This window comes from Pelodiscus sinensis, chromosome 1, assembly GCF_052426305.1.
Source record: "Pelodiscus sinensis isolate ZL-2025 chromosome 1, ASM5242630v1, whole genome shotgun sequence".
Lineage (NCBI taxonomy): Eukaryota > Metazoa > Chordata > Testudines > Trionychidae > Pelodiscus > Pelodiscus sinensis.
The window spans coordinates 356,877,428-356,902,800 of NC_143052.1; the positions used below are offsets into that span (position 1 = coordinate 356,877,428).

At 48.3% G+C, this 25,373-nt stretch overlaps 2 protein-coding genes across 2 annotated transcripts; one reads left to right on the forward strand and one right to left on the reverse strand.

Annotated features, from left to right (window-relative positions):
* Window positions 1–1,666: 1,666 nt before the first annotated feature.
* Window positions 1,667–2,182, reverse strand: LOC149526107 (olfactory receptor 52B2-like). Its single transcript, XM_089773025.1, has one exon. It carries the CDS (start codon window positions 2,180–2,182, stop codon window positions 1,667–1,669), a length of 516 nt encoding a protein of 171 aa, XP_089629151.1.
* Window positions 2,183–14,113: 11,931 nt separating this feature from the next.
* LOC142831082 (olfactory receptor 52M1-like) lies at window positions 14,114–15,061 on the forward strand. Its single transcript, XM_075940282.2, has one exon. It carries the CDS (start codon window positions 14,114–14,116, stop codon window positions 15,059–15,061), a length of 948 nt encoding a protein of 315 aa, XP_075796397.2.
* The last annotated feature ends 10,312 nt before the right edge of the window (window positions 15,062–25,373 follow it).

Consider the following 25,373-nt stretch of genomic DNA (forward strand, 5'->3'; position numbering starts at 1 on the left):
GCCAGATACATCAGGAACTCCAGTGTCACATGAGCTGGTCACTTGCCCTTGGATGCTTCACTGATCCAGAGCAGGGGCCATCACCTGTATCCTGGCTACAACGTTCACAGGAAAGTCCAGCACGTTGGGATGTGCTTCTTCCCAGGCCTTTTGTGTTTCTTTGGGCCATTCCCTTGAACGGCCCATCCACAATGTGCTGGCTAGACTGGGTGCAAACTAACTTGTGGATATTACCCAGGACCAAATACTTTAAACGTACTGGCACGCAGTCAATATAAATCACTTTAGGAATTAACATGAGACATGCAAATGTAATGGCAACAGATGGCACCAAACCTGGGCCCTCTGGAGCTCAGTGCGTGAAGCGCGACAGCCTGAGCTAAAGCCAGCTGCGTCTCAGCTAAGGCTGTAGACAAGACTCATTTGCTCACTTTCAGTGAGTGGTCTAAGTGCTACTTCATGGGACAGTGCACCAGACGCAGTAGGTGAGTGGGGATATATCTAGACTACACGTCTCTGTCCAATTTAAATATCCCACGCTTCATTAGCATAAACATGGCCACCACTTTTTTTCAAAATGGAGCTTTTTCAGAAAAAATGGCAGTCTAGACACGGATCTGTCAACAATAAACCCTTTTCCGACAGCTCCTGTATGCCTCAAAAAATGAGGTTTACAGGATCTTTCAAAAGAGGCTTTATTTTTCGACAGATCTGCGTCTAGACTGCCGTTTGTTTGTTTTTTTTCGAAAAAGTTCCATTTCAAAAAAAAGCCGCAGCCATGTTTATGCTAATGAAGCGTGGGATATTTAAATCCCTGCTTCATTAGCAATTTCAATGTGCCTAATCTACATCTCTCTGTCGACAGAGAGGTGTAGTCTAGACACAGCCTAAGGGGTGTGGTTTACCAGTTATTTTGAGAGAAGGGTTTTCTCTCGAAATAACTGTGTCTTAACAGCATCTGTTATTTCGAAATAGTGCCATAACGCGATTATGGAAAGGAAGCGCGGGATATTTAAAGCCCAGCTTAATTTGCAATTTTCAATGCCCAGCTTAATTTGCAATTTTCAATTTTCATTTGCATCTCTCTTTCGAAAGTGCTAGTGTAGACATACCCTATGCAACGGGAGCTGCAACTTGATCGCAGGAAAGTAAGTACAAAATAATTTCAAAGTGAAAAAGCAGGACTAAGCAGGCTAATGAGAATTGACGCTTTACCTCATGGAGTTGCTCTGTAAGAGTTAACTGCAGCAGGTATGGGACTGGTCTTGCTTTTTTTACCAAGGACCACACACTGCCTGGAAGGCTGCACCACATAAAGAGCCTAGTGACGTGCTGCAAGGAACCAAATCAGTGCAGTGTAGGAGCTGAAGGCCTTAAAGGAGGGCCTTTCTGTAGCAGTGCACTGGAAATTGTAAATAATCCTCCCCGTTTCTGAATGGAGAGGTTGTGCACCCTGTCACCCCATGAATCCGTGGCTGTAGCGGGACTATTCACGCCTGGATAACAGGTCTCTGCTGACACTTCATCTCTAAATAAATAAATAAATAAATAAATATGAAGGAAGTGAGGGAGGCACGGAGGCAGGAAGGAAAGCAGGAAACGAAGAAGTCCTGTGGAACCTACGAGACCTAGGTTAACACTAGGATCCGGGTAGAGGCATCCATGCTCAGGTGTTCTGTCTGGCTACAGGTGCAGGTAGAGGAGATAGAAGCAGTGCTGGCACATAGGAGACATTAGAACCAATCCTCAGCATGAGGGAGAGAAAGAGATCTGGGATGTACAAGGCTGAGAGGGCGCAGAGATGAGTCCCACAGGTCCCAAATGCCTTGAGCCGAGCGTCCTTTGTGGGCAGTCGGAAGATGGACCTCAGGATATGAGTGTAGGACACACCGATTAAAAACCCATCCACACTTGGCACAATGAATGTCACACAGACGCTGCAGTAACTACTTGGACGGATGTTGGCACAGGCCAGGGACACCACAGAAAAGTGCTTGCAGTACGTGTGAGGGATGATGTTGGTTTTGCAGTATGGCCACCGACTCCCTATGATGGGAATGGGCAGTATGATCATGAAGCCGCGCAGCACTATGGCCAAGCATATCTTGGCTACAATGGAATTTGTCAGGATGGTGGAATGTCTCAGGGGATCACAGATGGCCACGTAGTGATCCAAAGCCATGGCCATGAAGATCCCAGATTCTATCACTGAAAAGCAGTAAACAAAGTACACCTGGGTGAATCATAGAATCATAGAGCTGGAAGAAACCTCAGAAGGTCATCAAGTCCAGCCCCCTGCTCTAGGCAGGACCAATCCCAACTAAATCAACCCAGCCAGGGCTTTGTCAAGCCGAGAGACATCAAAAGGTCATCAAGTCCAGCCCCCTGCTCTAGGCAGGACCAATCCCAACTAAATAAACCCGGCCAGGGCTTTGTCAAGCTGAGACTTAAACACCTCTAGGGATGGAGACTCCACTACTTCCCTAGGTAACCCATTCCAATGCTTCACCACCCTCCTAGTGAAATAGTTTTTCCTAATATCCAACCTGGACCTCTCCCGCCACAACTTGACACCATTGCTCCTTGTTCTGCCATCTGTCACTACTGAGAACAGCCTCTCTCCATCCTCTTTGGAACCTCCCTTCAGGAAGTTGAAGGCTGCTATCAAATCCCCCCTCACTCTTCGCTTCTGCAGACTAAACAGACCGAAGTCCCTCAGCCTCTCCTCATAAGTCATATGCTCCAGCCCCCTAATCATTTTGGTTGCCCTCCACTGGACCCTCTCCAGTGCGTCCACATCCTTTTTGTAGTGGGGGGCCCAGAACTGGACACAATACTCCAGATGCGGCCTCACCAAAGCCGAATAAAGGGGAATAATGACATCTCTGGATCTGCTGGCAATGCTCATCTTAATGCAACCTAATATGCCATTAGCCTTCTTGGCTACAAGGGCACACTGTTGACTCATATCCAGCTTCTCATCCACTGTAACCCCCAGGTCCTTTTCTGCAGAACTACTACTTAACTGGTTGGTCCCCAGCCTGTAACTATGCTTGGGATTCTTCTCTCCCAAGTGCAGGACTCTACACTTGTCCTTGTTGAACCTCATCAGATTTCTTGTGGCCCAATCCTCCAATTTGTCTAAGTCATTCTGAACCCTATCTCTGCCCTTAAGCGTATCTACCTCTCCCCCCAGCTTAGTGTCATCCGCAAACTTGCTGAGGGTGCAATCCATCCCCTCATCCAGATAATTAATAAAGATATTGAACAAAACCGGTCCTAGAACTGAACCTTGGGGCACTCCACTAGAAACCGACCACCATCCTGACATCGAGCCGTTGATCACTACCCGCTGGGCCCAGCCTTCTAGCCATCTTTCTATCCATCTTACCGTCCATTTATCCAATCCACAATCCCTTAACTTGCTGGCAAGAATATTGTGGGAGACCGTATCAAAAGCCTTGCTAAAGTCAAGGTATATAACATCCACTGACTTCCCCATGTCCACAGAGCCAGTTACCTCATCATAGAAGCTAATCAGATTGGTCAGGCACGACTTGCCCTTTGTGAATCCATGCTGACTATTCCTAATCACTTTCCTCTCATCCAAGTGCCTCAATATGGATTCCTTAAGGATCCCTTCCATGATTTTTCCAGGAACCGAGGTAAGACTGACCGGCCTATAGTTCCCTGGGTCATCCTTCCCTTTTTTGAAGATGGGCACTACATTTGCCTTTTTCCAGTCATCCGGGATTTCTCCTGATCTCCACGACTTTTCAAAGATAATAGCCAAAGGCTCCACAATGACATTTGCCAACTCCCTCAGTACCCTCGGATGCACTAAGCCCGGACCCATGGATTTATGTACATTTAGCTTTTCCAAATAGTTCCTAATCTGTTCTTTACCCACCACGGGCTGTCCATCTTCATCCCATCTTGCGTCACTTGGCGCAGAAGTCCAGGAGCCGACCTTGTCCGTGAATACAGAGGCAAAGAAAGCATTGAGTACTTCAGCTTTCCCCACATCATCTGTCACTAGGTTACCTCCTTCATCCAGTAGGGGCCGCACACCCTCTCTGATCACCTTCTTCTTGTTAACATGCCTGTAGAAACCTTTCTTGTTATCCTTCACATCCTTAGCCAGTCGCAATTCCATTTGCGCTTTCGCCTTCCTGATAACCCCCCGGCATTCACGAGCTATACCTTTAAACTCCTCCCTGGTCATTTGTCCAAGTTTCCACTCTTTGTAAGCTTCCGTTTTGTGCTTAAGTTCACCAAGGATTTTCCCTGTAAACCAGTCCGGTCTCCTACCATGTTTGTCTCTCTTGCTACGCGTCGGGATGGTTTCTTTCTGTGCCTTCAATAAGGCTTCTTTAAAATACTGCCAGCTCTCCTGGACTCCTTTCCCCTTCATGTTAACATCCCAGGAGATCAGATCTCTGAGGGAGTCAAAATCTGCTTTTTTGAAGTCCAAGGTGTGTATTTTACTACTCGCTTTTCTTCCTTTGGTCAGGATCCTGAAATTTACCATCTCATGATCACTGCTTCCCAGGTTGTCACCCACCTCCACTTCCCGTATTAGTTCCTCCCTGTTTGTGAGCAGAAGGTCAAGCTGCGCACGGCCCCTGGTCGGATCCTTCCGCACTTGTGCCAAGAAGTTATCCCCAACATTCTCCAAAAACTTCCTGGTTTGCCTGTGTACTGCCATATAGGTTTCCCAGCAGATGTCAGGGAGATTAAAGTCCCCCACGAGAACCAGGGCCTGCGATCTGTGTGAAGAACTTTCTTTTATTTGTTTTAAACCTGCTACCCATTAATTTACCCATTAGTCAGACTTATTCATGATGACAACAGCACCTCCTTTATCAGCCTCTTTGATTATGATGTTAGAGTTGTTTCTGAGGCAGTGGATTGCATTGTGTTCTGCACGGCTGAGATTATGGGGCAAATGATGCTGCTTTTCCACAATCTCTGCCTATGCACGTTGGCGGAAGCATTCTGGCTGTGTCTACACTGGCATGAATTTCCGGAAATGCTTAAAACGGAATACTATTCTGTTTTCAGTTTTTCCGGAAAAGGAGCGACTACATTGGCAGGCTGCTTTTCCAGAAAAGCCCTTTTTCCGGAAAAGCGTCCGTGGCCAATGTAGACGCGCTTTTCCGGAAAAGAGCCCCAATCACCATTTTCACAATCGGGGCTTTTTTCCGGAAAAGACTACTGGGCTGTCCACACTGGCCCTTTTCCGGAACAGTGTTCCGGAATAAGGACTTATGCCCAAGCGGGAGCAGAATAGTTTTTCCAGAATAGCGGCTGATTTTGTACAGTAGAGCATCGTTGCTTTTCCGGAAATTCAAGGGCCAGTGTAGACAGCTCGCAGCTTATTCCGGAAAAGCGGCTGATTTTCCGGAATAAGTGGCCCAGTGTAGACACAGCCTCTATGTATAAGACCACTCTGTCGTTTCGACCATCAGCCGGAGTTCATGCAGAATTCTTCTTCTTGTACTGTGGGTGGGAGGGTATCTGTGGGCCAGTGCGCTGTTCAGTGTTGTGTTGAAAGTATTCCTTGAGACAGCGAAAGTAGGCTTCCAGATCACCGCAGAACTGTATCATATTTGTGGTGGCAGTGGGACAAAAAGAGAGTCCCTGAGATAGGACAGACTCTTCTGCCGGGCTGAGTGTGTAATTGGATAGATTGACGATATTGCTGAGTGAGTTGAGGGAAGCACTATTGTGGCCCCATGTGGCACATCGGAGTTTAGAGACCTTACAGTCCTTTTTCCTCTATAAAGCAGTGAAGTGTGCAATATAAATCTCCTGTCTTGTTTTAGTAAACTCCAGCCACGAGGAAGTTTGTGTGGAAGGTTGGCTTTTTATGAGAGTCTCCAGATTTGAGAGCTCTTTTTTGCTGTTTTCCTATTTGCTGTACAGGATGCTCCCAAAAGGGGCAAGGAGTCCTCAGTTTACCTATCTCCCAGTGCCTCAGTTTACCTATCTATATATTCCAATATGGTGCTAGTGACATTCCTTTGCCAGGGGTTTTGACGAACCTTCCGTGAAAGGGGTGGCTCAGGGGGATGAGAGTTACTGATCTTCGATGTCGCACCAGCAGCCCCATTTGCCTGCAGAAAGTTTTCAAGGTTCCCCTCAGTTTGTCCAGACCTGTCTTAGCTCTGTCCCTCCCTGGCCTTTACACGGCGTCAGGCTCTAGGAAAAGCTCGATAGTATCCACAGTTTTCTTCCTAATTAACCACAAAATGTCAATCTACACAAATACACAGAACAGCAAATTAACCTCTGGCTCAGCCCAGAGCCCAATGGATCCCATCTCCCTTTGGGAAGGCCCCTTAATTATTGTTTCCTGCTCACACTGGAAAAATAGCCCAGCCACAGACAGGCCGGTTTGCAGCCTTTTTTCCATCCAGATGCCACATCCCCCCAGGGGCCGAGCGAACCCCACAGAGACTGCCCAGAGCTGTGTTATAACCAGTGCCCAGCCCTGTGCCGGCTCTCGGCGCAGGACGCTGCTGCCGACACTGGGCTGAGAGAGGTGGGGACGCGGCTGCCTGAGGGGGGTACCAGGAAAGACACGTCGCTCTCAGCACTCACAGGTACCAGCTCTGGCTGAGGAGCTCCCCTGCTCCACAACCCCAGTGCAACATGGGCGTGACAGGATAGAGAGTCAGTCTGTGATGCTTTCTTCTCTGCAGAGCCACTAAACATCCCAGGGACCCTCCCCAGAGGTGAGATTTTTCTAGAACCACAGGCCAAAATGTCCCTTTTGGCTGGGCCCTCAGGTTGGCTGGTTGCCTCCATCCCTGAGGTGTCCTCATTTCAGCGCCATAGGGGACCCTGTGATGTTAAGAGAGGCACAGTACAAGGCCAGTTCAGAGTCAGTGACCCAGACTTTCCTCAGGCTCCACTGAGGCAAAACCATCCTCGGAGCAAGAACAGAGGAAAAAACCTCGTAAGCCAGATGTGGGTTAATGCGCAGAGCCTGGCACCTCTTCCTCTTGCATGTGAGACCCCTAGGTGCTGTTACCCCCCATCTGCGTGCTGTGGTGCATGGAGATGTAGGGATCCTCACTGAATAGTTGTAACTTAAAACAAAAATGTGCAAGACGTATTTTCTCTTACCTGTCGACTGTTTAGCTGAAATGTTATGGCTGAAACTGTCAACAAACAGGTCAGCCAGAGACAGACATGAGGGAATGGAAAATTACGGTCTAAACATTCATAGTTTGGCAAACATATACTCAGGTGTAAAAGAGCTGTCTTTACAGAAAGTGTCAGGCTGCCTTCAGTAAATTCTGTTCCTCCAGTGACCCTCAACGGCCAATCCATTTGTCAATCCCATTCCACTTAGCACTTTGCTCTTAGGCTGTGTCTACACTGGCATGAATTTCCGGAACTGCTTAAAACGGAATACTATTCCGTTTTCAGTTTTTCCGGAAAAGGAGCGTCTACATTGGCAGGCTGCTTTTCCAGAAAAGCCCTTTTTCCGGAAAAGCGTCTGTGGCCAATGTAGACGCGCTTTTTCGGAAAAGAGCCCCGATCGCCATTTTCGTGATAGGGCTTTTTTCCGGAAAAGACTACTGGGCTGTCTACACTGGCCCTTTTCCGGAACAGTGTTCCGGAATAAGGACTTATGCCCGAGTGGGAGCAGAATAGTTTTTCCGGAATAGCGGCTGATTTTGTACAGTAGAGCGTCGTTGCTTTTCTGGAAATTCAAGGGCCAGTGTAGACAGCTTGCAGCTTATTCCGGAAAATAAGCGACTGATTAGGCCAACTGTTGTCTTTTCTCCATGTGATATGTTCTGGCCTTCCATGTAACAGAAAAAATTTCCTTTGTTGGTGGCCGTCCACCAGGACTCTCTGGTATTGCAACATTCATGCAGGGCTGGATGGAAACATGGGCGAGCCGGGCACCTGCCCAGGGTGCCAACCAATGGGGGGCACCTGATGGCAGCTGTAAGGGGCGCGTGGCACTTGGCTCCCACAGCGCTGGCCCGCCTGCATCCCCGCGGCGCCGGCCAGTACTGTCCTCTCCCCCACACAGTCATGAGGCCCTACATGGCCCGGCACACATGCCAGCAGCGACGGCCGGGACGGATTGGGCCATGTGCCCTAGGGGCAGGCCCCAGGCTGAGCGCCAACGGCCATAGCCAGGCCACGCCTGTGCCATGCGCCCGGGGGGTGGCACTGCGCACCCATGCCTGGGACGCCAGAATACCTCGGGCCGGCCCTGCATTCATGCCAGACCGTGGATATTGCCAGACCAGAAAACCACGGTTGGGAGAGTTTCAACCTGTATCTGATTAGTAAGAAGCTTTCAATATTTCATTATATTAATAAATACATTTTGCTACACTCCTACTAAACATGAGTGAAATTAAGCAGCACCCATGTTTACTTACTTTATAAATGACACTTTTGCAGTTCTAACTTATTACACTATTGCAACATTGTTTTGATCTTCCTTAAAATTAAACAGCTTTTGTTAGTTTTTACAGTGCAGTTACAGCGGCAAATGAGTGCCATCACAAACATTTATAGTCTTTTATGGTTCAGGTGGGATGATAAATTCACCCACAGAATGCCAGGTTTCTTGAGGAAACAATGAGGACAATGGGTCAGAGTCCAACGTATGATCACTTTGGAGACACAGGGAATACAAAAGCCAGATTCTGTTTTCTTTATTGATCAGTTCATGGGATTGAAGGGGAAAAAGGCTCATCCAATTGGAACCCCTGCAGAACACGTGCCATTATTTTTTACCCAGTTACCCCTGTACTGAGCGCTGTGACTTGACACAGCACTTCAGCCGAGGCCTACCCAGTGCGACCCCAAGTAGTCCTGTCCACACCTGAGACCTGCATGTCCGCCCGCTGTTAATTCAACCCCAAACTAAGTTTTCTTTTTCTGGCCATCAGCTAAAAATTCTACCCCTACCCCGAGAAGTGCAGCTGTAGCGAGTACCCTCTGAACAGGCAGCACGAGGTTAATGGAAGAATTCTTTTATCCGCTTAGCCAACATCTCTGGGGGAGACAGGATACCCACGCTGAGGGGAGCCCTGCAGTCACTGTCAGTACTATTTAGAATCATAGAATCATAGAATAATAGGACTGGAAGGGACCTCGAGAGGTCATCGAGTCCAGCCCCCCGCCCTCAAGGCAGGACCAAGCTCCGTCTACACTATCCCTGACAGATGTCTATCTAACCTGTTCTTAAATATCTCCAGAGAGGGAGATTCCACCACCTCCCTTGGCAATTTATTCCAATATTTGACCATCCTGACAGTTAGGAATTTTTTCCTAATGTCCAATCTAAACCTCCCCTGCTGCACTTTAAGCCCATTACTCCTTGTCCTGTCCTCAGAAACCAAGAGGAACAAATTTTCTCCTTCCTCCTTGTGACTCCCTTTTAGATATTTGAAAACCGCTATCATGTCCCCCTTAATCTTCTTTTTTCCAAACTAAACAAGCCCAGTTCATGAAGCCTGGCTTCATAGGTCATGTTCTCTAGACCTTTAATCATTCTTGTCGCTCTTCTCTGTACCCTTTCCAATTTCTTCACATCTTTCTTGAAATGTGGCGCCCAGAACTGGACACAGTACTCCAGCTGAGGCCTAACTAGTGCAGAGTAGAGCGGCAGAATGACTTCACGAGTTTTGCTTACAACACACCTGTTGATACAACCTAGAATCATATTTGCTTTTTTTGCAACAGCATCACACTGTTGACTCATATTCAACTTGTGGTCCACTATGACCCCCAGAGCCCTTTCCGCCATGCTCCTTCCTAGACAGTCGCTTCCCATCTTGTATGTATGGAACTGATTGTTCCTTCCTAAGTGGAGCACTTTGCATTTCTCTTTATTAAACCTCATCCTGTTTACCTCTGACCATTTCTCTAACTTGCTAAGGTCATTTTGAATTATGTCCCTATCCTCCAAAGAAGTTGCAACCCCACCCAGTTTGGTATCATCTGCAAACTTAATAAGCGTACTCTCTATCCCAATATCTACATCATTGATGAAGATATTGAACAGTACGGGTCCCAAAACAGACCCTTGCGGAACTCCACTTGTTATCCCTTTCCAGCAGGATTTAGAACCGTTAACAACAACTCTCTGACTATGGTTATCCAGCCAATTATGCACCCACCTTATCGTGGCCCTCTCTAAGTTATATTTGCCTAGTTTATCAATAAGAATATCATGCGAGACCGTCTCAAATGCCTTACTAAAGTCTAGGTATATGACATCCACCGCTTCTCCCTTATCCACAAGGCTCGTTATCCTATCAAAGAAAGCTATCAGATTAGTTTGGCATGACTTGTTCTTCACAAACCCATGCTGGCTATTCCCTATCACTTTATTACCTTCCAAGTGTTTGCATATGATTTCCTTAATTACCTGCTCCATTATCTTCCCTGGGACAGAGGTTAAACTGACCGGTCTGTAGTTTCCTGGGTTGTTCTTATTCCCCTTTTTATAGATGGGCACAATATTTGCCCTTTTCCAGTCTTCTGGAATCTCCCCTGTCTGCCATGATTTTTCAAAGATCATAGCTAAAGGCTCAGATACCTCCTCTATCAGCTCCTTGAGTATCCTGGGATGCATTTCATCAGGACCTGGTAACTTGCTGACATCTAACTTTCCTAAGTGATTTTTACGCTGCAGGGCTACTGCCCAACCGCTATGCCTCACATGTCTAGTCAAGGCCTCAGGCAGACGCATCCCGTCTGGGCCTGCAGAGATGGGGAGCTGAAGCATCCCCCATTGGTTGTGTGTCCCAGGGGCTACTCACCCTCAGGGCTAAACTTTCGACCCTTATTATACCCCAGGAATGTGTCTGACTTCAGCTTTCGGTACATGGCTTTTCTCTGCCCGTCACATAGCCCATGAGGGCCCCTGGGTCTCTCCCAGTGAAATCCTCAGGTTGGACATCTGTTAACTCTCTCAGAGTCTGGCATTCTCTTCTGCCTCTGATCAGTTTTGTGGCTCTTTTCTGCAACCATTCCAATTTTTCAACATCCTTTGTCCAGGCCTGGATGCTGGACCTCGTCCGTTCCTCCAGCACCCTGTGCAGAGGTAAGATGGTTTGGGAAGCAGGGCTCATGCCAACACAATGTTTTCATAGAGTCAAATCCATCGTTATTCTCCCAGAACCAGAGCGGCAGGTCCCACCTCACACGAGGGCTCTCTATGAGGCAAGGTTATGACCCTGAGGTGAATGCTCTGCCAATATTTGGCACATGTGACAATTTTGTGTCCTGGTTTTTTATTTGCTTCCAGGTCATTCATGAAAATATCAAAGTTCCTCAGGCTTCGAGGTGAGCCCTGCAGATCCCCACTGGAAACATCCCCATTGGCTGATCTGTGAGCCAGTGAGGGCTGAGTCTGTGTGCCACTTGCTTAGTGCTGTTGTGTAGGGTTCGTGTTCAACTGGTCTCGTTCCCAGTACTAAATCACATGCCTCAGTGAAATCAAAGTTGACTGTGTCTGAGCTATTTTCTTGATCAACCACATGCGTGCACTTCTTAAAGACAGAAATCGGATTGATTTGACAAAACTGGGTCTCCGTAAACCCTGCGGTTGCCTGGCATTTATTTTATTTTAAACTGATCCCATAGCAACCTTTCCATTGTTTCCTAACCTTGGGAAAACTTTTTAAAATTCCATTCTTATAGACTTGTTTATCCCAGTATTGTCCCATATATTTTTTTTGTCTCTTGTTTCCTTACTGCTTACTTTTTGTTCCAAGTGAGCTGTGGGGTTGATTTGTCCATTTGCGACTCCTGTTCAGAACTCTTGGTTCTCCTGCAGATGCAGTTTAATATCCCCCTTGGAGGATGATAGGCTGGAAAATATTTCATCACCTCATGTGCGAGCTCTGCCTCATACTGCTTCCTTCCCCTCGCAACACAAAGCTATGGCTTGAACACATCTAGGTTTTCAGCAACACTTACAGGTTTTCTTTCTCTGGCAAGGGATTGTTCTAAACTTCTAGGATTTCTTTTGTTCCTAATAGGATTCATAACTCCCTTTGTGTGATACATGGCTCTGCCAAGGATTTTCCCCGATCTCTTTAACGTCAGTTATGATAACATCCCCTTTCTATTGCTTGTGCTCAATATTTCCCTTCCCTCTGTTATGTGTCACTTTCCTGCTCCCCAACCTCTACCATTCGTTGCCTTCCTTTTCCCTCTGACCTGCATATTAAGCCAAAGTTATTCACTTGCTTCACTGAGGAATCATAAATTGGAGCCATCTCATTCATTCCCGTGAAGAAATCCCAGTGTTCATTCCCATTTTTGTCTAAATTGGGGGTGAAGAATCTAAGGCCCGGAGGCCAGATGTGGTCCCCAGCTTGCCTGGATCTGCCCCCCAGGGCTTCTCCCCACAGCCTTGGGGATCCTGCACTGATTCTCCACCCTTCACTGCCTCCAGCCCGAATGATTTTTCTGTGGGCCAGTAGCCCCTGACCCAAAGAAGATTTCTCACCCCTGCTCTAAAGGTTTCCTCTCAATCTCTTTCAGTTGTACCTGGCTACAGTGTTGGGGAGCTCACATTTCTAGAGTGCTGTCTATTGCAAGGGAGGGCATGCCAAGGATTTGGAAAGTGGTCCAGGGCCACACTCTTTCAGGATATGGAGAACTGGACTGAGGTGCAGGTGGTTGGATTGTGACCCAGGGCAGGGAATTGGGGTACAGGAGGAGGTGCAGGGAGTTGGGTTTTGAGCTACGGCAGGAGGGGACTGTGATCTGCGGCAGGGGATTTGGGTACTGGATCTGGGAGGGGATATGGGTACAGGAGGGGTGGCAGAGCATTTGGGTGTGTGGAGTAGGGGGCAGTAGTGGGGGGCAGAATGTTGGGGAAGGGAGGCGCTGGGGTGCCAGAGGCAGGGTCTGCCCAGGAGACTTCTCAGCCAGCAGCCCGTTCTGGAGTCAGCCTCCCTGTGCCCGCGCCGCCCCCACACAAGCTGCCGCCATGTGCTCTGGAGCCCCTTGTACTTCCTGGCTGCCTGTTATTGAAACAGGAGCTCCCATTGGCCAGTTTGTGGCCAGGAACCGGCCAATGGGAATGGGATGTGGGTGGCAGCACCAAAGGTTTCCCCCACTCCTTTTGGACTCACAGTTTTGAAAGAAAAACCGCCCCACATCTGCGTATCTATGGAGTGTGAGAGGGGGGCAAGGAAAGCAGAGAGCCTGCTTAGGACTCCCCACAGAATCTGTGGGCTGGATCTGGTGGGTTGGCCGTCTGGATCCAGCCCGTGGGCCATATTTTGCCCAGGCCTGGTCTACAGATATTGCATGGGGGGGACATTTCTTCCTTTGTCCATTTGAATGGAGTAAGTTCCATTTCTGTCATCTCTTCTGTCGTACACACGTCCATTACGTCTTCTTTAAACTCAACGGTCCCAGCATTTTCAGGCTGTTCCACTTTGGCAACCACCCCGACTCTCAGAGCCCATCTCAGACACCCCTTTTGTATCTGCTATACCCCCTACAAAGAGATGGGTGAACAAACCTGCATGCATGCCCAGAGTATGTTATTCTCCATCCCATTCTGTAGGCATCCAAAGGGTCCCTTGGTTTTGACCACTGATTCGACAGAGTAGGTGGGTCCATGGAGCTGCTGTCAGTTATTTCTGGCCTTCTCTCTGAGGTGGACTCCACCTCGGATGTTTCCCTCACCACATGTCTTGGTGAACTCTCTGCAGCATGGGCTCCGCAGGTTGGGTTTATTGCCTTGAAAAACAATGAAGGAGAACCAGTAGCCAAACATTGTTATCTGCTGGTGCCTGATATGTAACTGGAATTACTGACACATGGAGCTCCAGCAAATCTGGATTGGGCATTACTAGGGACAGTTGTTCATAATTCCTGTGTTAGAATAATAAAATGTCATTTTCAGTGGGTGAGGAGCAACCAACCTGCTTCCCCAATGAGAACTTTCTCCCGTAGTCATATTGACATTGTGTCTCCATCCAGGTATTTGTATTGCGACCATCACCTGGGGCACTGAGCACATACCAGAAGTCAGGGGAATATAAGGTACTCGTAGGAGACTCCATTCTGCCTCAGAGTTGGAAGCCAGCTCCTGGAATCCATGTCAGATTCCAACACAACCACCTTCACCAACCCGTCCATCTTCATCCTGCTGGGCATCCCTGGCCTGGAGGCGGCCCATGGCTGGATCTCCATCCCCTTCTGTGTCATGTACATTGTAGCCATCTTGGGGAACTTCACCATCCTGTACATTGTGAAGAGGGAGCCGAGCCTCCATGAGCCCATGTACTATTTCCTCTGCATGCTGGCCGTCACCGACCTGGTCCTGTCCACGTCCATTGTGCCCAAAACACTGAGCATCTTCTGGTTCAATTCCAGGGAGATCGATTTTGGTGCCTGCTTCACCCAGGTGTACTTCATTAACAGCTTTGCAGCAATGGAGTCGGGGATCTTCGTGGCCATGGCTTTTGATCGCTACGTGGCCATCTGCCATCCCCTGAGACATTCCACCATCCTGACAAATTCCATTGTAGCCAAGATCTGCGTGGCCGTGGTGCTGCGCGGCTTCATGATCATACTTCCCATTCCCATCATGGGGAGTCGGTGGCCGTACTGCAAAACCAACATCATCCCCCACTCGTACTGCAAACACTTTTCTGTGGTGTCCCTGGCCTGTGCCGACATCCGCCCCAGTAGTTACTACAGTGTCTGTGTGACATTCCTTGTGCCCAGTGTGGATGGGTTTTTCATTGCTGTGTCCTACATCCAGATCCTCAGGGCCATCTTTCGACTGCCTACAAAGGATGATCGGCTCAAGGCATTTGGGACCTGTGGCTCTCACCTCTGCGCCATCTCAGCCTTTTACATCCCAGATCTTTTTGTCTCCCTCATGCAGAGGGTTGGTTCTAATGTGCCCCTGCCTGTGCTCATCCTTATTGCTAATATGTACCTCTTGGTGCCCCCCATGCTACACCCGATCATCTATGGGGTGAGAACAAAGCAAATTAGGGACAGGCTGTTGCGGATAGTTACTCAGAAAAGGGCCTAACGTTCACTCCTGGAGCTCAGACTCACCGACTCTGTACCATGCTGAGCTGACTGGTGACATGACGCTGAGCCCTCCTTCCTCAATCGTTTCCTGGACAGTCAGACAAATCCTGAGTCCTTTCATGACTATACAGGGTCAGCATGAGAAACCGGGGAATCGGTTTAGGTCTAAGTCCCTGAATTTCCTCTTTCGTATGGCTTGTAACTGTACCTCACTCTTTGGCAAAGTGTTTCCACAGGGTGACCATGAAAAAATACGTCTTGTTGTTCCTTTGAAATCTGCTGCCTATTGAATGGGGACCCCCAGTTGCCGTGTTATATGAAGGAATAAATAATATTTCCTTGTCCCGTTTTTGCACAACCTTCATGGCTTTATAGACATTTTTCTATCCTCCCAGTTATTTCTTTTCCAGTCTCCTTCTACAGAAGCCATTCCATAGCTTAATAATTTTCACTGCTCTTTTTTATTGTATCTGCAATGATTTGGGGCCACCAAATTTGCATGCAGATCTTGGCATTGCAAAAGGTTCAAGACAAGGGCAACAAAAATGATTAGATGTTTGGAACAGGTGCCATTTGAAGAGAGTTTAAAATGACTGAGACTTTTCATCTTAGAAGAGAGGAGACTAAGGGCAGGGATATGAGAGAGGTCTATAAAATTATGAGTTGTGTGGTGAAAGTGAATAAGGAAAAGTATTTACTTGTTCCTGTAACATAAGAACTAGTAATCACCAAATTAAATTAATATGTAACAGGTTTAAAACAAACAAAAGGGGGATTTTCTTCACTCAGTGCATAGTTAACCTGTGGAACTCCTTGTCAGAGGATTTGGTGAAGACCAGGACTTTTACAGGATTAAAGAAAGAAATAGATACATTCATAGAGGTTAAGTCCATCAATGGCTATTAGCCAGGATGAGTAGGAATTGTGCCCTGGCATCTGTTTATCCGGAAATGGGCGACAGGGGAGATACCATGTGAGGATCACCTGGTGGGTTCCCTCCCTCTGGTGCATCTGGTATTGGCCGCTGTCAGAACACAGGTGACTGACCCAGAATGGCTGATCTTATATTCTGATGTTCATTGTTCCACATGTGGGCATTATATGGGTTTATAGAGGAGCCGTATGCGATTTTTTGTCTTATTTTCTCTCCCTTTCCTAATGATTCCCATCATTTTGTTAATGTTTTTGATTAACACTGCACACCGAGTGTATTTAACCCTATAAATACATCTTCGATTGCATGAACCATCTAGATCCTCCAAAAAGATATTTTGGCCTTGAAAAGGGTTCAGAAAAGGGCAACTAAAATGATTAAGGGTTTGGAACGGGTCCAATATGAAGAGAGGTTAAAACGACTGGGACTTTGCAGTTTAGAAAAGAGGAGACTGAGGGGGGATATGATAGAGGTCTATAAAATCATGAGTGGTGTGGAGAGGGCGAATAAAGACAAGTTATTTATTAGTTCCCATGATAGATGAACTAGAGGACACCAAATGAAATTAATGGGTAGCCGGTTTAAAACTAATAAAAGAAAGTTCTTTTTCACACAGCGTGTAGTCAACCTGTGGAACTCCTTGCCAGAGGAGGCTGTGAAGGCTAGGACTATAACAGAGTTTAAAGAGAAGCTAGATAATTTCATGGCGGTTAGGTCCATAAAAGGCTATTACCCAGGGAATAGAAATGGTGTCCCTGGCCTCTGTTTGTCAGAGGCTGGAGAGGGATGGCAGGAGACAAATTGCTTGATCATTGTCTTCAGTCCACCCTCTCTGGGGCACCTGGTGCTGGCCACTGTCGGCAGACAGGATACTGGGCTAGATGGACCTTTGGCCTGACCCAGTACGGCCGTTCTTATGTTCTTATCCTTCTGTCTCCGTGCTTTCCCTATATTCTTCAGACACTCCTCCTGTGCTAAGGGACAGGAGGCTGGGGAAAAGGCATCTTTCTGTAAATTGGTTGGTCATTGAAGCCCTCATGAAATCTCACCCAGACACCTGAAAGAAGTAAGTGCCTTGTAGATAAAATTCAGTTTTCTCTGGCGTGTCTGCACCGGAGTGGAAATAAAAGGATTGGAATCTCGACAGATGAGGGGAGAGAGAACATAAGAACATAAGAACAGCCATACTGGGTCAGATGAAAGGTCCATCTAGCTCAGTATTCTAATAGAGGAAGAAAGATTTGGTCCAGCCTTGAAAAACACAATGACTGGAGAAGGCAGAAAAAGCTGGGTCAGGAGAAAGGCAGAAGGGCAGCCGAGGGGACTTTTTGGTTGCTAGGCCATGACAGCAATAGAGAGACAGCTGGAGGAAAAGCCTGACATTGGAGAAATGATACCTTGGACTCCCAGGAGGGCTATGCCTAAATCTGAAAATATGCTCCAGCATGGTATGGCCAAAGTCCTGCCCATTGCAAAACGTAATCCCAACTACAGCTAGAAAACGACGGGTCTAAATTAGCTTTTACCATTCAAGAAGGAGATTGTGGAGTCAGTGTGTCATTCAATGTGCAGGGACAACACACAAAAAACTTACAGATTGTTGGGGATCTTTAGGAAAGAGATAAATAAGAGGAAGAAAATATTGTATTATACAATCGTAGAATCGTAGAATCCTAGGGCTGGAGGAGACCTCAGGAGTCATTGGATCCAGCCCCCTGCCCAAGGCAGGACCAACCCCAACTCAATCATCCAAGCCAGGGCTTTTTCAAGCCAGGACTTAAACACCTCTAGCAATAGGGAGATTCCATCTCTTTGTAGGGGGAGATTCCAACACCTCCCTAGGGAACCCATCCCAGAGCTTCCCCACACTCCTCGTGAAATAGTTTTTCCTAATATCCCACCTAGACCTCCACTACTGTAACTTGAGCCCATTGTTCCTTATTCTGCCATCTGCCCCCACTGAGAACAGCCTCTCTCCATCCTCTTTGGAACCCCCCTTCAGGAAGTCGAAGGCTGCTCTCAAATCCCCCCTCACTCTTCTCTTCTGCAGACTAAATTGTCTCTGGAAAAGTACATGTTGTGCCCTCATATTGCACCCAGACCGAGTCACCGCATCTTAAAAAAAAGTGGAAATGATGGACAGAAAAGATGAACCAAAAATATTAGGGGAATGGAACAGCTGGCAAAAGATGAGATATTATTAAACCTGGGACTTTTCAGCTTAGGAAAGGGAAGACTAATGAGAGTATGAGAGAGATCTCGGAAATGATAATGGGTTTTGAAGAAGTAAATGAGGTACAAGGTCTCAACAACTTGATATCCTGCTTCAAAGACCTTTTAAGACTTCACTTCAAAGAGAATCCTCTGAACTGTCATTCATGCTTAAATTCGACACTTTACACGCAAATTTGAATAAAGATGCTAATTATCTTACCCATTACAAAGATAGCTTCCCCAGTTATCACCTCTAATATCACTAGCTCGCAGACATTTACCTCCCTCCCTTCCTCCCCATGCCCCTTCTGTTCTGAAATGTGATTTGTCCTTTTCAAATGTGTTCACTTTTTTTTAATTGTATCCTTCGGTATATATGGTTGTGACAATTTTCTTCCACCATTTGATCTGACGAAGTGGGTCTGGCCCACGAAAGCTCATCACCTATTAAACCATCTTGTTAGTCTTTAAAGTGCTACACTCTCCTGTTTTTTGTGTCAGCTGCACCAGACTAACACAGCTACATTTCTACCTCTATTCTAAATGAGGTACTGTCACTTACTCCTTCTCATAAGACACAAACTAGGGATGGCCTTGCAGACATAATCAGCCAATGGTGTAAAACCAAACCAAAGGAATTATTCACACAACTAGACTTGCACAAAATGAGAGATTAATCAGAAAAAGATGTCTCATCTTGGAAAGGGATGTCTAAAGGGCTATGTCTAGACTGCAAGCCTCTTTCGAAAGAGGCTCTTTCGAAAGCATCTTTCGAAAGAGCCTCTTTCGAAAGAGAGCGTCTAGACTGCACGGAGAAATTTCGAAAAAGCGGCTTGCTTTTTCAAAAGAAAGCATCCAGTGAGTCTGGATGCTCTCTTTCGAAGAAGCCCTATTTACATTGAAGAACGCCTTCTTTCGAAAGAGGAACTTTCGAAAGAAGGCGTTCTTCCTCGTAAATTGAGATTTACCGCCATCGAAAGAACGCGGCTTGAGTCTGGACGCAGGGGAAGTTTTTTCGAAAAAAGGCTACTTTTTTCGAAAAAACCCCTGAGTCTGGACACAGCCCAGGGGTCATGAGGGAGGTCAATGCAGTCATGACTGGTGTGGAGAAAGTAAATAAGAAAGTGTTCTGATATCACGTGGAGTAGGGCTCATCTAATGTAATAAATTATTCACACAACACAGGGTCAACCTGTGGAAGTCTTTGCCAGAGCATGCTCTGTAGGCCAGTACTGTCAAAGGGCTACAAAAGGGAAAAAGATATATTCATGGAAGGTTCCGTCAATAGCTATTGGCAAGGACAGGCAAGGACGGGATGCCACACTGTGTTTGCCAGAAGCTGTTAATGGGCGATGGGGGATGACTCACTAGATGATTGTCTGTTCTGCTCATTCCCTCTGAAGCACCTGAACTGAAGTCTGAAGCACTGTGGGAAGTCAAGATACTGATCTAGAGGGACATTTCGTCTCACTCAGTAGGACCCTTGTTATGTTCTTATGTTCACGCTGGTAGGGGATGGCATTCCGTAGCTGGACTGTGTTTATATGAATCTGGGGACCTCTTCTGCAGCAGTGATTGCTGAAAATCTTATTCATCAAAGTTCTACCAAGGCCAAAGGATCAGACGCATCATCTCGCGGGTCAATGAATATTTCATGACTTCGCCAAATACACACTAACAAGCAGTTCTTACTATCTAAGGTGAGATTTATTAGAAATGAAGAAAAAGAGAGAGAGAGAGAGGGGTATGTCTACACTACAAAGTTAATTCGAACTAATGGATGTTAGTTCGAATTAACTTTCATAGGCGCTACACTAGCGCTCCGCTAGTTTGAACTTAATTCAAACTAGCGGAGCGCTTAGTTCAAACTAGGTAAACTCATTTTACGAGGACTAAGCCTAGTTCGAACTTGCTAGTTCAAATTAAGGGCTGTGTAGCCCCTTTATTCGAACTAGTGGGAGGCTAGCCCTCCCCAGCTTTCCCTGGTGGCCACTCTGGCCAACACCACGGAAACTCATCTGCCCCCCTCCCGGCCCCGGAGCCCTTAAAGGGGCACGGGCTGGCTACGGTGCCCGTGCCAGGTGCAAGCCTGCCAGCACCCAGCCAGCAGACCCTTCACCTGGCATGGCTCGGGCCAGCCACCCGATGCCCCCCAGCCCTCCCCCTCTTCCCAGGACCAGGCTGGCGGCTCCCGGGAGCTTGCCCTGGACCGCAAGAGGCGGGCACCCACCTGGTCTAGTGCAGACATCGTGGACCTTGCCCACGACCGCCGCACTAGGCACAGGAAAGTGGCCGCCTAGGGCAGGAGAGCTGCCAGCCTGGCCACCCAGGAGCAGGTGTGCATGAAAATCAAGGTGGTCCGCTGAGACCCCAGACGCTGAGCCGTGAGCTTACAATGGCTGTACTGGGTCAGACCAAAGGTCCATCTAGCCCAGTAGCCTGTCTGCCGACAGCGGCCAACACTAGGGACCCTGGAGGGGATGGACCGAAGACAGTGACCAAGCCATTTGTCTCGTGCCATCTCTCTCCAGCCTTCCACAAACTTTGGGCAGGGACACCACTCCTACCCCCTGGCTAATACCACTCCATGGACTCAACCTCCATGAATTGATCTCACTTCTCTTTAAACTCTGTTCTAGTTCTAGCCTTCACAGACTCCTGCAGCAAGGAGTTCCACAGGTTGACTCTTTGCTTTGTGAAGAAGAACTTTCTGTTACTAGTTTGAAGCCTGCTACCCGTTCCTTTCCTTTGGTGTCCTCTAGTCCTTCTATTATGGGAACTAATGAAGAACTTTTCTGTATGCACCCTCTCCACCCAACTCCTGCTTTTAGAGACCTCTATCCTATCCCCCCTCAGTCTCCTCTTTTCTAAACTGAAAAGTCCCAGTCTCTTTAGCCTCTCTTCATATGGGACCTGTTCCAAATCCCTGATCATTTTAGTTGCCCTCCCCTCTCCCACCCTCTGACTTCCCCTCTCCCACCTCCTTTTCCCAGTCTCCCTGAGTTTTGTTCAATAAAGAGAGATTCTATTTTTGAACACACGTGTCATTTATTTTGTACATCAGGAAGGGGGGCTAGGGAAGGGTAAGTGGAAGGAGGTGAGGGAGGAATGGGGTATGAGCCCCCGATGGGGAGGACTGGGCTGGCTCTGTGGGCTTCTGGGGGTGGAAGCTCTCCTGCAGCCCCCCAATTGTCCCCTCTCCCCAGATGGCAGCCTGCGGCAAGTGCAGCCGGGCTGATGGCCGAGTGGTGTGATGTGCCCAGTGTGGGTACTCCGGGCAATCCAAGCCAGGACTGCTTTGCAAGCCCTGAGAACTGTCTGTCCGGGGTGGGGGTCGGGTCCCTTTAAGCACAGCCCTTGGCTAGCCTGAGACAGCAGCTCCACGCTCTAAGTCCTACTCTGACGCCCTGCCGGCACTGCTTCCGGCCAGCCTTAACCTCAGTTCAGGGTCCACTCTGTGTGGACTTGCTAGTTCGAATTAGCAAAACGCTAATTCGAACTAGTTTTTAAGTGTGGATGAGCTAAATTAGTTCGAATTAGCGCTGTAGTGTAGACATACCCTCAGTTCCTTTCACTAGCCCATTTCATCAGGGTCATGTAGGAGCCGGGAGAGTTCCCACAGTAGAGGAACCCTTCCCCCACTCACATAAGGACAGTGAGGATGGGGCGGTGCACGGATTGGGATGTGAATCCCGTCGAGTGCTCCACTGCAGTTCAAAAAACCCAGCCCCGCAACTCCGGCCAAGATGGTCTCCAGGTCCCCGAGGCAGACAGTCCCGTGAAGCAGTTCCGAATTGATGGCCGCGGCCACCTGCAGAAAGGGTCAAATCCAAACACACAGAACAGGACATGAGAGGAGTTCCATGAGCTGGTGAGAGGTGCCCCCCCCCCCCCTCCCCTCCAAGATCCTAAGGTTCAAATCTCTTGTGAAACCCGGCCTCAAACCTCAGTCAGAATCTCTGCCCAGCGTCTGCTGCATTGTGGGACAATACTCCATCGGAGGCTCACGGTGGTTCCGTCTCCAAGAAGGTGCCTCACTTACTTCCCCACAGCCCCCTTTTCTCTGCCCCGGCCTCTGGTCTCCCTCTGGCCCCAGGGGTTCTCCCCTGGGAGTGTGTAGGAGGGAGACCCAGGGCCTGTTCTGGGTGAGCAGGTCTCTGGGTGGCAGGGGAAGCGCAGACCCGGAGTTCACCCCTCCCAGGGGCGGGGAGCTCCCACACTCCAGCTCCCTCTGAGACCCTCAGAGTCACCGTGAAAATCTGCTCAGGCTCTGGCTTCCTCTTCCGGCCTTTCCTCCATCTCCGACGCAAGAAACAGGCCTGCTGGAGCGGGAGTCGATTTCCCTCTTGGCTTGAGGGAGGGACCAATGTTCTGGCAGGGAAGTCAGGACTCCTGGGTTCGGTCTCTCATCCTCCAATTCACCCTCACTATGACCTTGGACAATTTAAGCCTCCCAGTGCCTCAGTTTACCTATCTGTATATTGACAATGGGTTCCTAGTGATGTTCCTTTGCCTGGGCCTTTGTACACCTTCCATGAAAGGTGCAGCACAGAGGGACGATAGTTACTGGTCTTTAATGTCGCACAGACACCCCCATGTGCCTGCAGAAAGTTTTCAAGTTTTCCCTCAGTGACCTGTCTCCAGAGCTGTCTTAGTTCTGTCCCTCCCAGGCCTTTGCAGAGCGTCAGGCCCTAGAAAGAGCTCGCTTTTATCTGCAGTTTTCTTCCTAATTAACCGCAAAATATAAATATTCACAAATACACAGAACAGCAAATTAACGTCTGGGTCAGCCCAGACCCCAATGGATCTCACCTCCCTTTGGGAAGGCCCCTTAATTACTGTTTACTGTTAACCCGCTGGAAAAATAGCCCAGCCACAGACAGGCCGGTTTCCAGACTTTTTTGCATCCAGAGGCCACTTCTCCCCTAGAGGCTGAGACAACCCCCCCGGGACTGCCCAGAGCTGTGATATAACCAGCGCACAGCCCTAAGTTGTCTCTCGGTGTGGGACGCTGCTGCAGACGCTGGGCTGAGAGAGGTGCGGGACGCGTCTACCTGAGGGGGATTCTGAGGGAAGACACGTCGCTCTCAGCACTCACAGGTACCATCCTGAGCTGAGGAGCTTCCCTGCTCCACAACACTAGAGATAAAGAGTCAGTCTCTGGTTCTTTCTCCTCTGCTGAGCTACTAAACATCCCAGGGACCCTCCTCCAGAGGTGAGATTTTTCTAGTACCTCAGGCCAAAATGTCCCTTTTGGCTGGGCCCTCGGGTTGGCTGGTTGCCTCCAGCCCTCAGGTGGCTACATTTCGGTGCCACAGATGATCCTTCGGGACAAAAGATGTTAAGAGAGGCACAATACAAGGCCAATTCCGAGTCTGTGACCCAGACTTTCCTTAGGCCCCACTGAGGTAAAACTCCCCTTGGAACAAGAATGGAGGAAGAAGACCTCGTAAGTCAATTGTGGGATAATTCACAGAGCCTGGCACCGCCTCCTATTGCAGGTGAGGCCTGTAGCTGCTGTTACCTCCCATCCATGTGCTGGGATGCATGGAGGTGTAGGGGTCCTCGCTGAACAGTTAGAACAAATATTCCAAAATGAGCAAGACGTCTTTTCTCCTTCCTGTTCCCTATTTGATTGAAGGTTATGGCGGAAACTATCAACAAACAGGTCAGCCAAAGACAGAGATGAGGCAATGGAAAATTATAGTCTAAACATTAAAAATTTGGCAAATCTGAAAGCAATTGTAAAAGAGTTGTCCGTTCAGAATGGGAGCCGAGTGAGTCTGTAACAGGAAAAACTTAAAAATCAACAAATAGTCTAGCCGCATCTTAACGACTGACACACCATGGAGATGGGATCATGAGCTTTCATGGGCAACACACAATTCTTCAGATGACTGGAGTTAGGCTGCCTTAAGTAAAGCCTGTTTCTTCAGCGACTCTCAACAGCCGGTCCATTTGTAAATTGCGTTCCCCTTACCTCTTTGCTCTTACTGTGTGTGTGGCACAAAGTTCCACGGGCCAATCAGGGATTAGACCAGCTTTTATCTTTTCTCTATGTTATAAGGTCTGGCCTTCCCCATAACGGAAGAATGTTCCCTGGTTGGTGTGTGGTGAGATACAGGGACTATAAAAGCTGGATTCTGTTTTCATTATTGACCCATTCACAGGTTCGAAGGTGAAAAGGAGTCATTAGATCATCCAACTGGATCTCCTGCAGAACACTCCCCATTGATTTTAGGCAGGTACCCCAGTAATGAGCTCTGTGACCAGACATGATCCTTTATCCCAGGCCTACCCAGTGTGACTCAGAGCTCCCTGGCCCACCTGTGACCTTCCTGCCTGGCTGCTGTTAATTCAGCCCCAAACTGTGGGTTTTTTTTCAGGCCATCAGCTAAAAATCCACCTCCCTCTGCCCTCCTGCCTGAGAGGTACAGCTGTAGCGAGTATTCCCTGGAAAGGGAGCATGAGGTTAATGGAAAAATCCTATTACCCACTTAGCCGCCATCTCGGGGGGAGGGGTTCCCCATGGTGAAGGGAGCCCTGCAGTCAGTGTTGGTTGTATTTACTCTACAGAGCTATAGCTGAGCCCCTGTGCCTCACACATCTAGTCGAGGCCTCAGGCAGACATATCCCATCTGGGTCTGCAGAGATGGGGAGCTGAAGCATCCCCCATTGGCAGTGCATCCCAGTGGCTACTCACCCTCAGGGCTAAAGCTTCGGCCCTTATTTCACTCAGAAATGTGTCCAACTTCAACTTTCAGTCCACGGGCCTCACTTAGCTTCTCCCGTGAGGGCACCTGAGTCTCTCCCACTGAAATTCTTGGCTTGGTCATCAGTTAAATGTCTCTCAGCCAGGCATTGTCTTCCACCTCCCATCGATTTTGTGGCTTTTTCCTGGAACTGCCCAATATTTCACTATCGTTTGTGAACGTGAAGCCCAGGCGTGATGCTGGACCTCGTCTGTTCCTCCAGTGTCGTGTGCAGAGGCAAAAGGATTTGCGGAACAGGGCTCATGACAACACAATGTTTCCATGACGTCAAATCCATTGTTATTGTCCCAGAGCCAGGGTGGCACGTTCAACCTCACACGAGGGCTCTTTATGAGGGAAGGCCAGGACCCTGAGGTGAACGCTCTGCCAATATTTGACACATCGGACAA

Coding starts and splice junctions, on each gene's coding strand:
- LOC149526107 (XM_089773025.1), bottom strand. CDS start 2,182: ATGGCTTTGGATCACTACGTGGCCATCTGTGATCCCCTGAGACATTCC.
- LOC142831082 (XM_075940282.2), top strand. CDS start 14,114: ATGTCAGATTCCAACACAACCACCTTCACCAACCCGTCCATCTTCATC.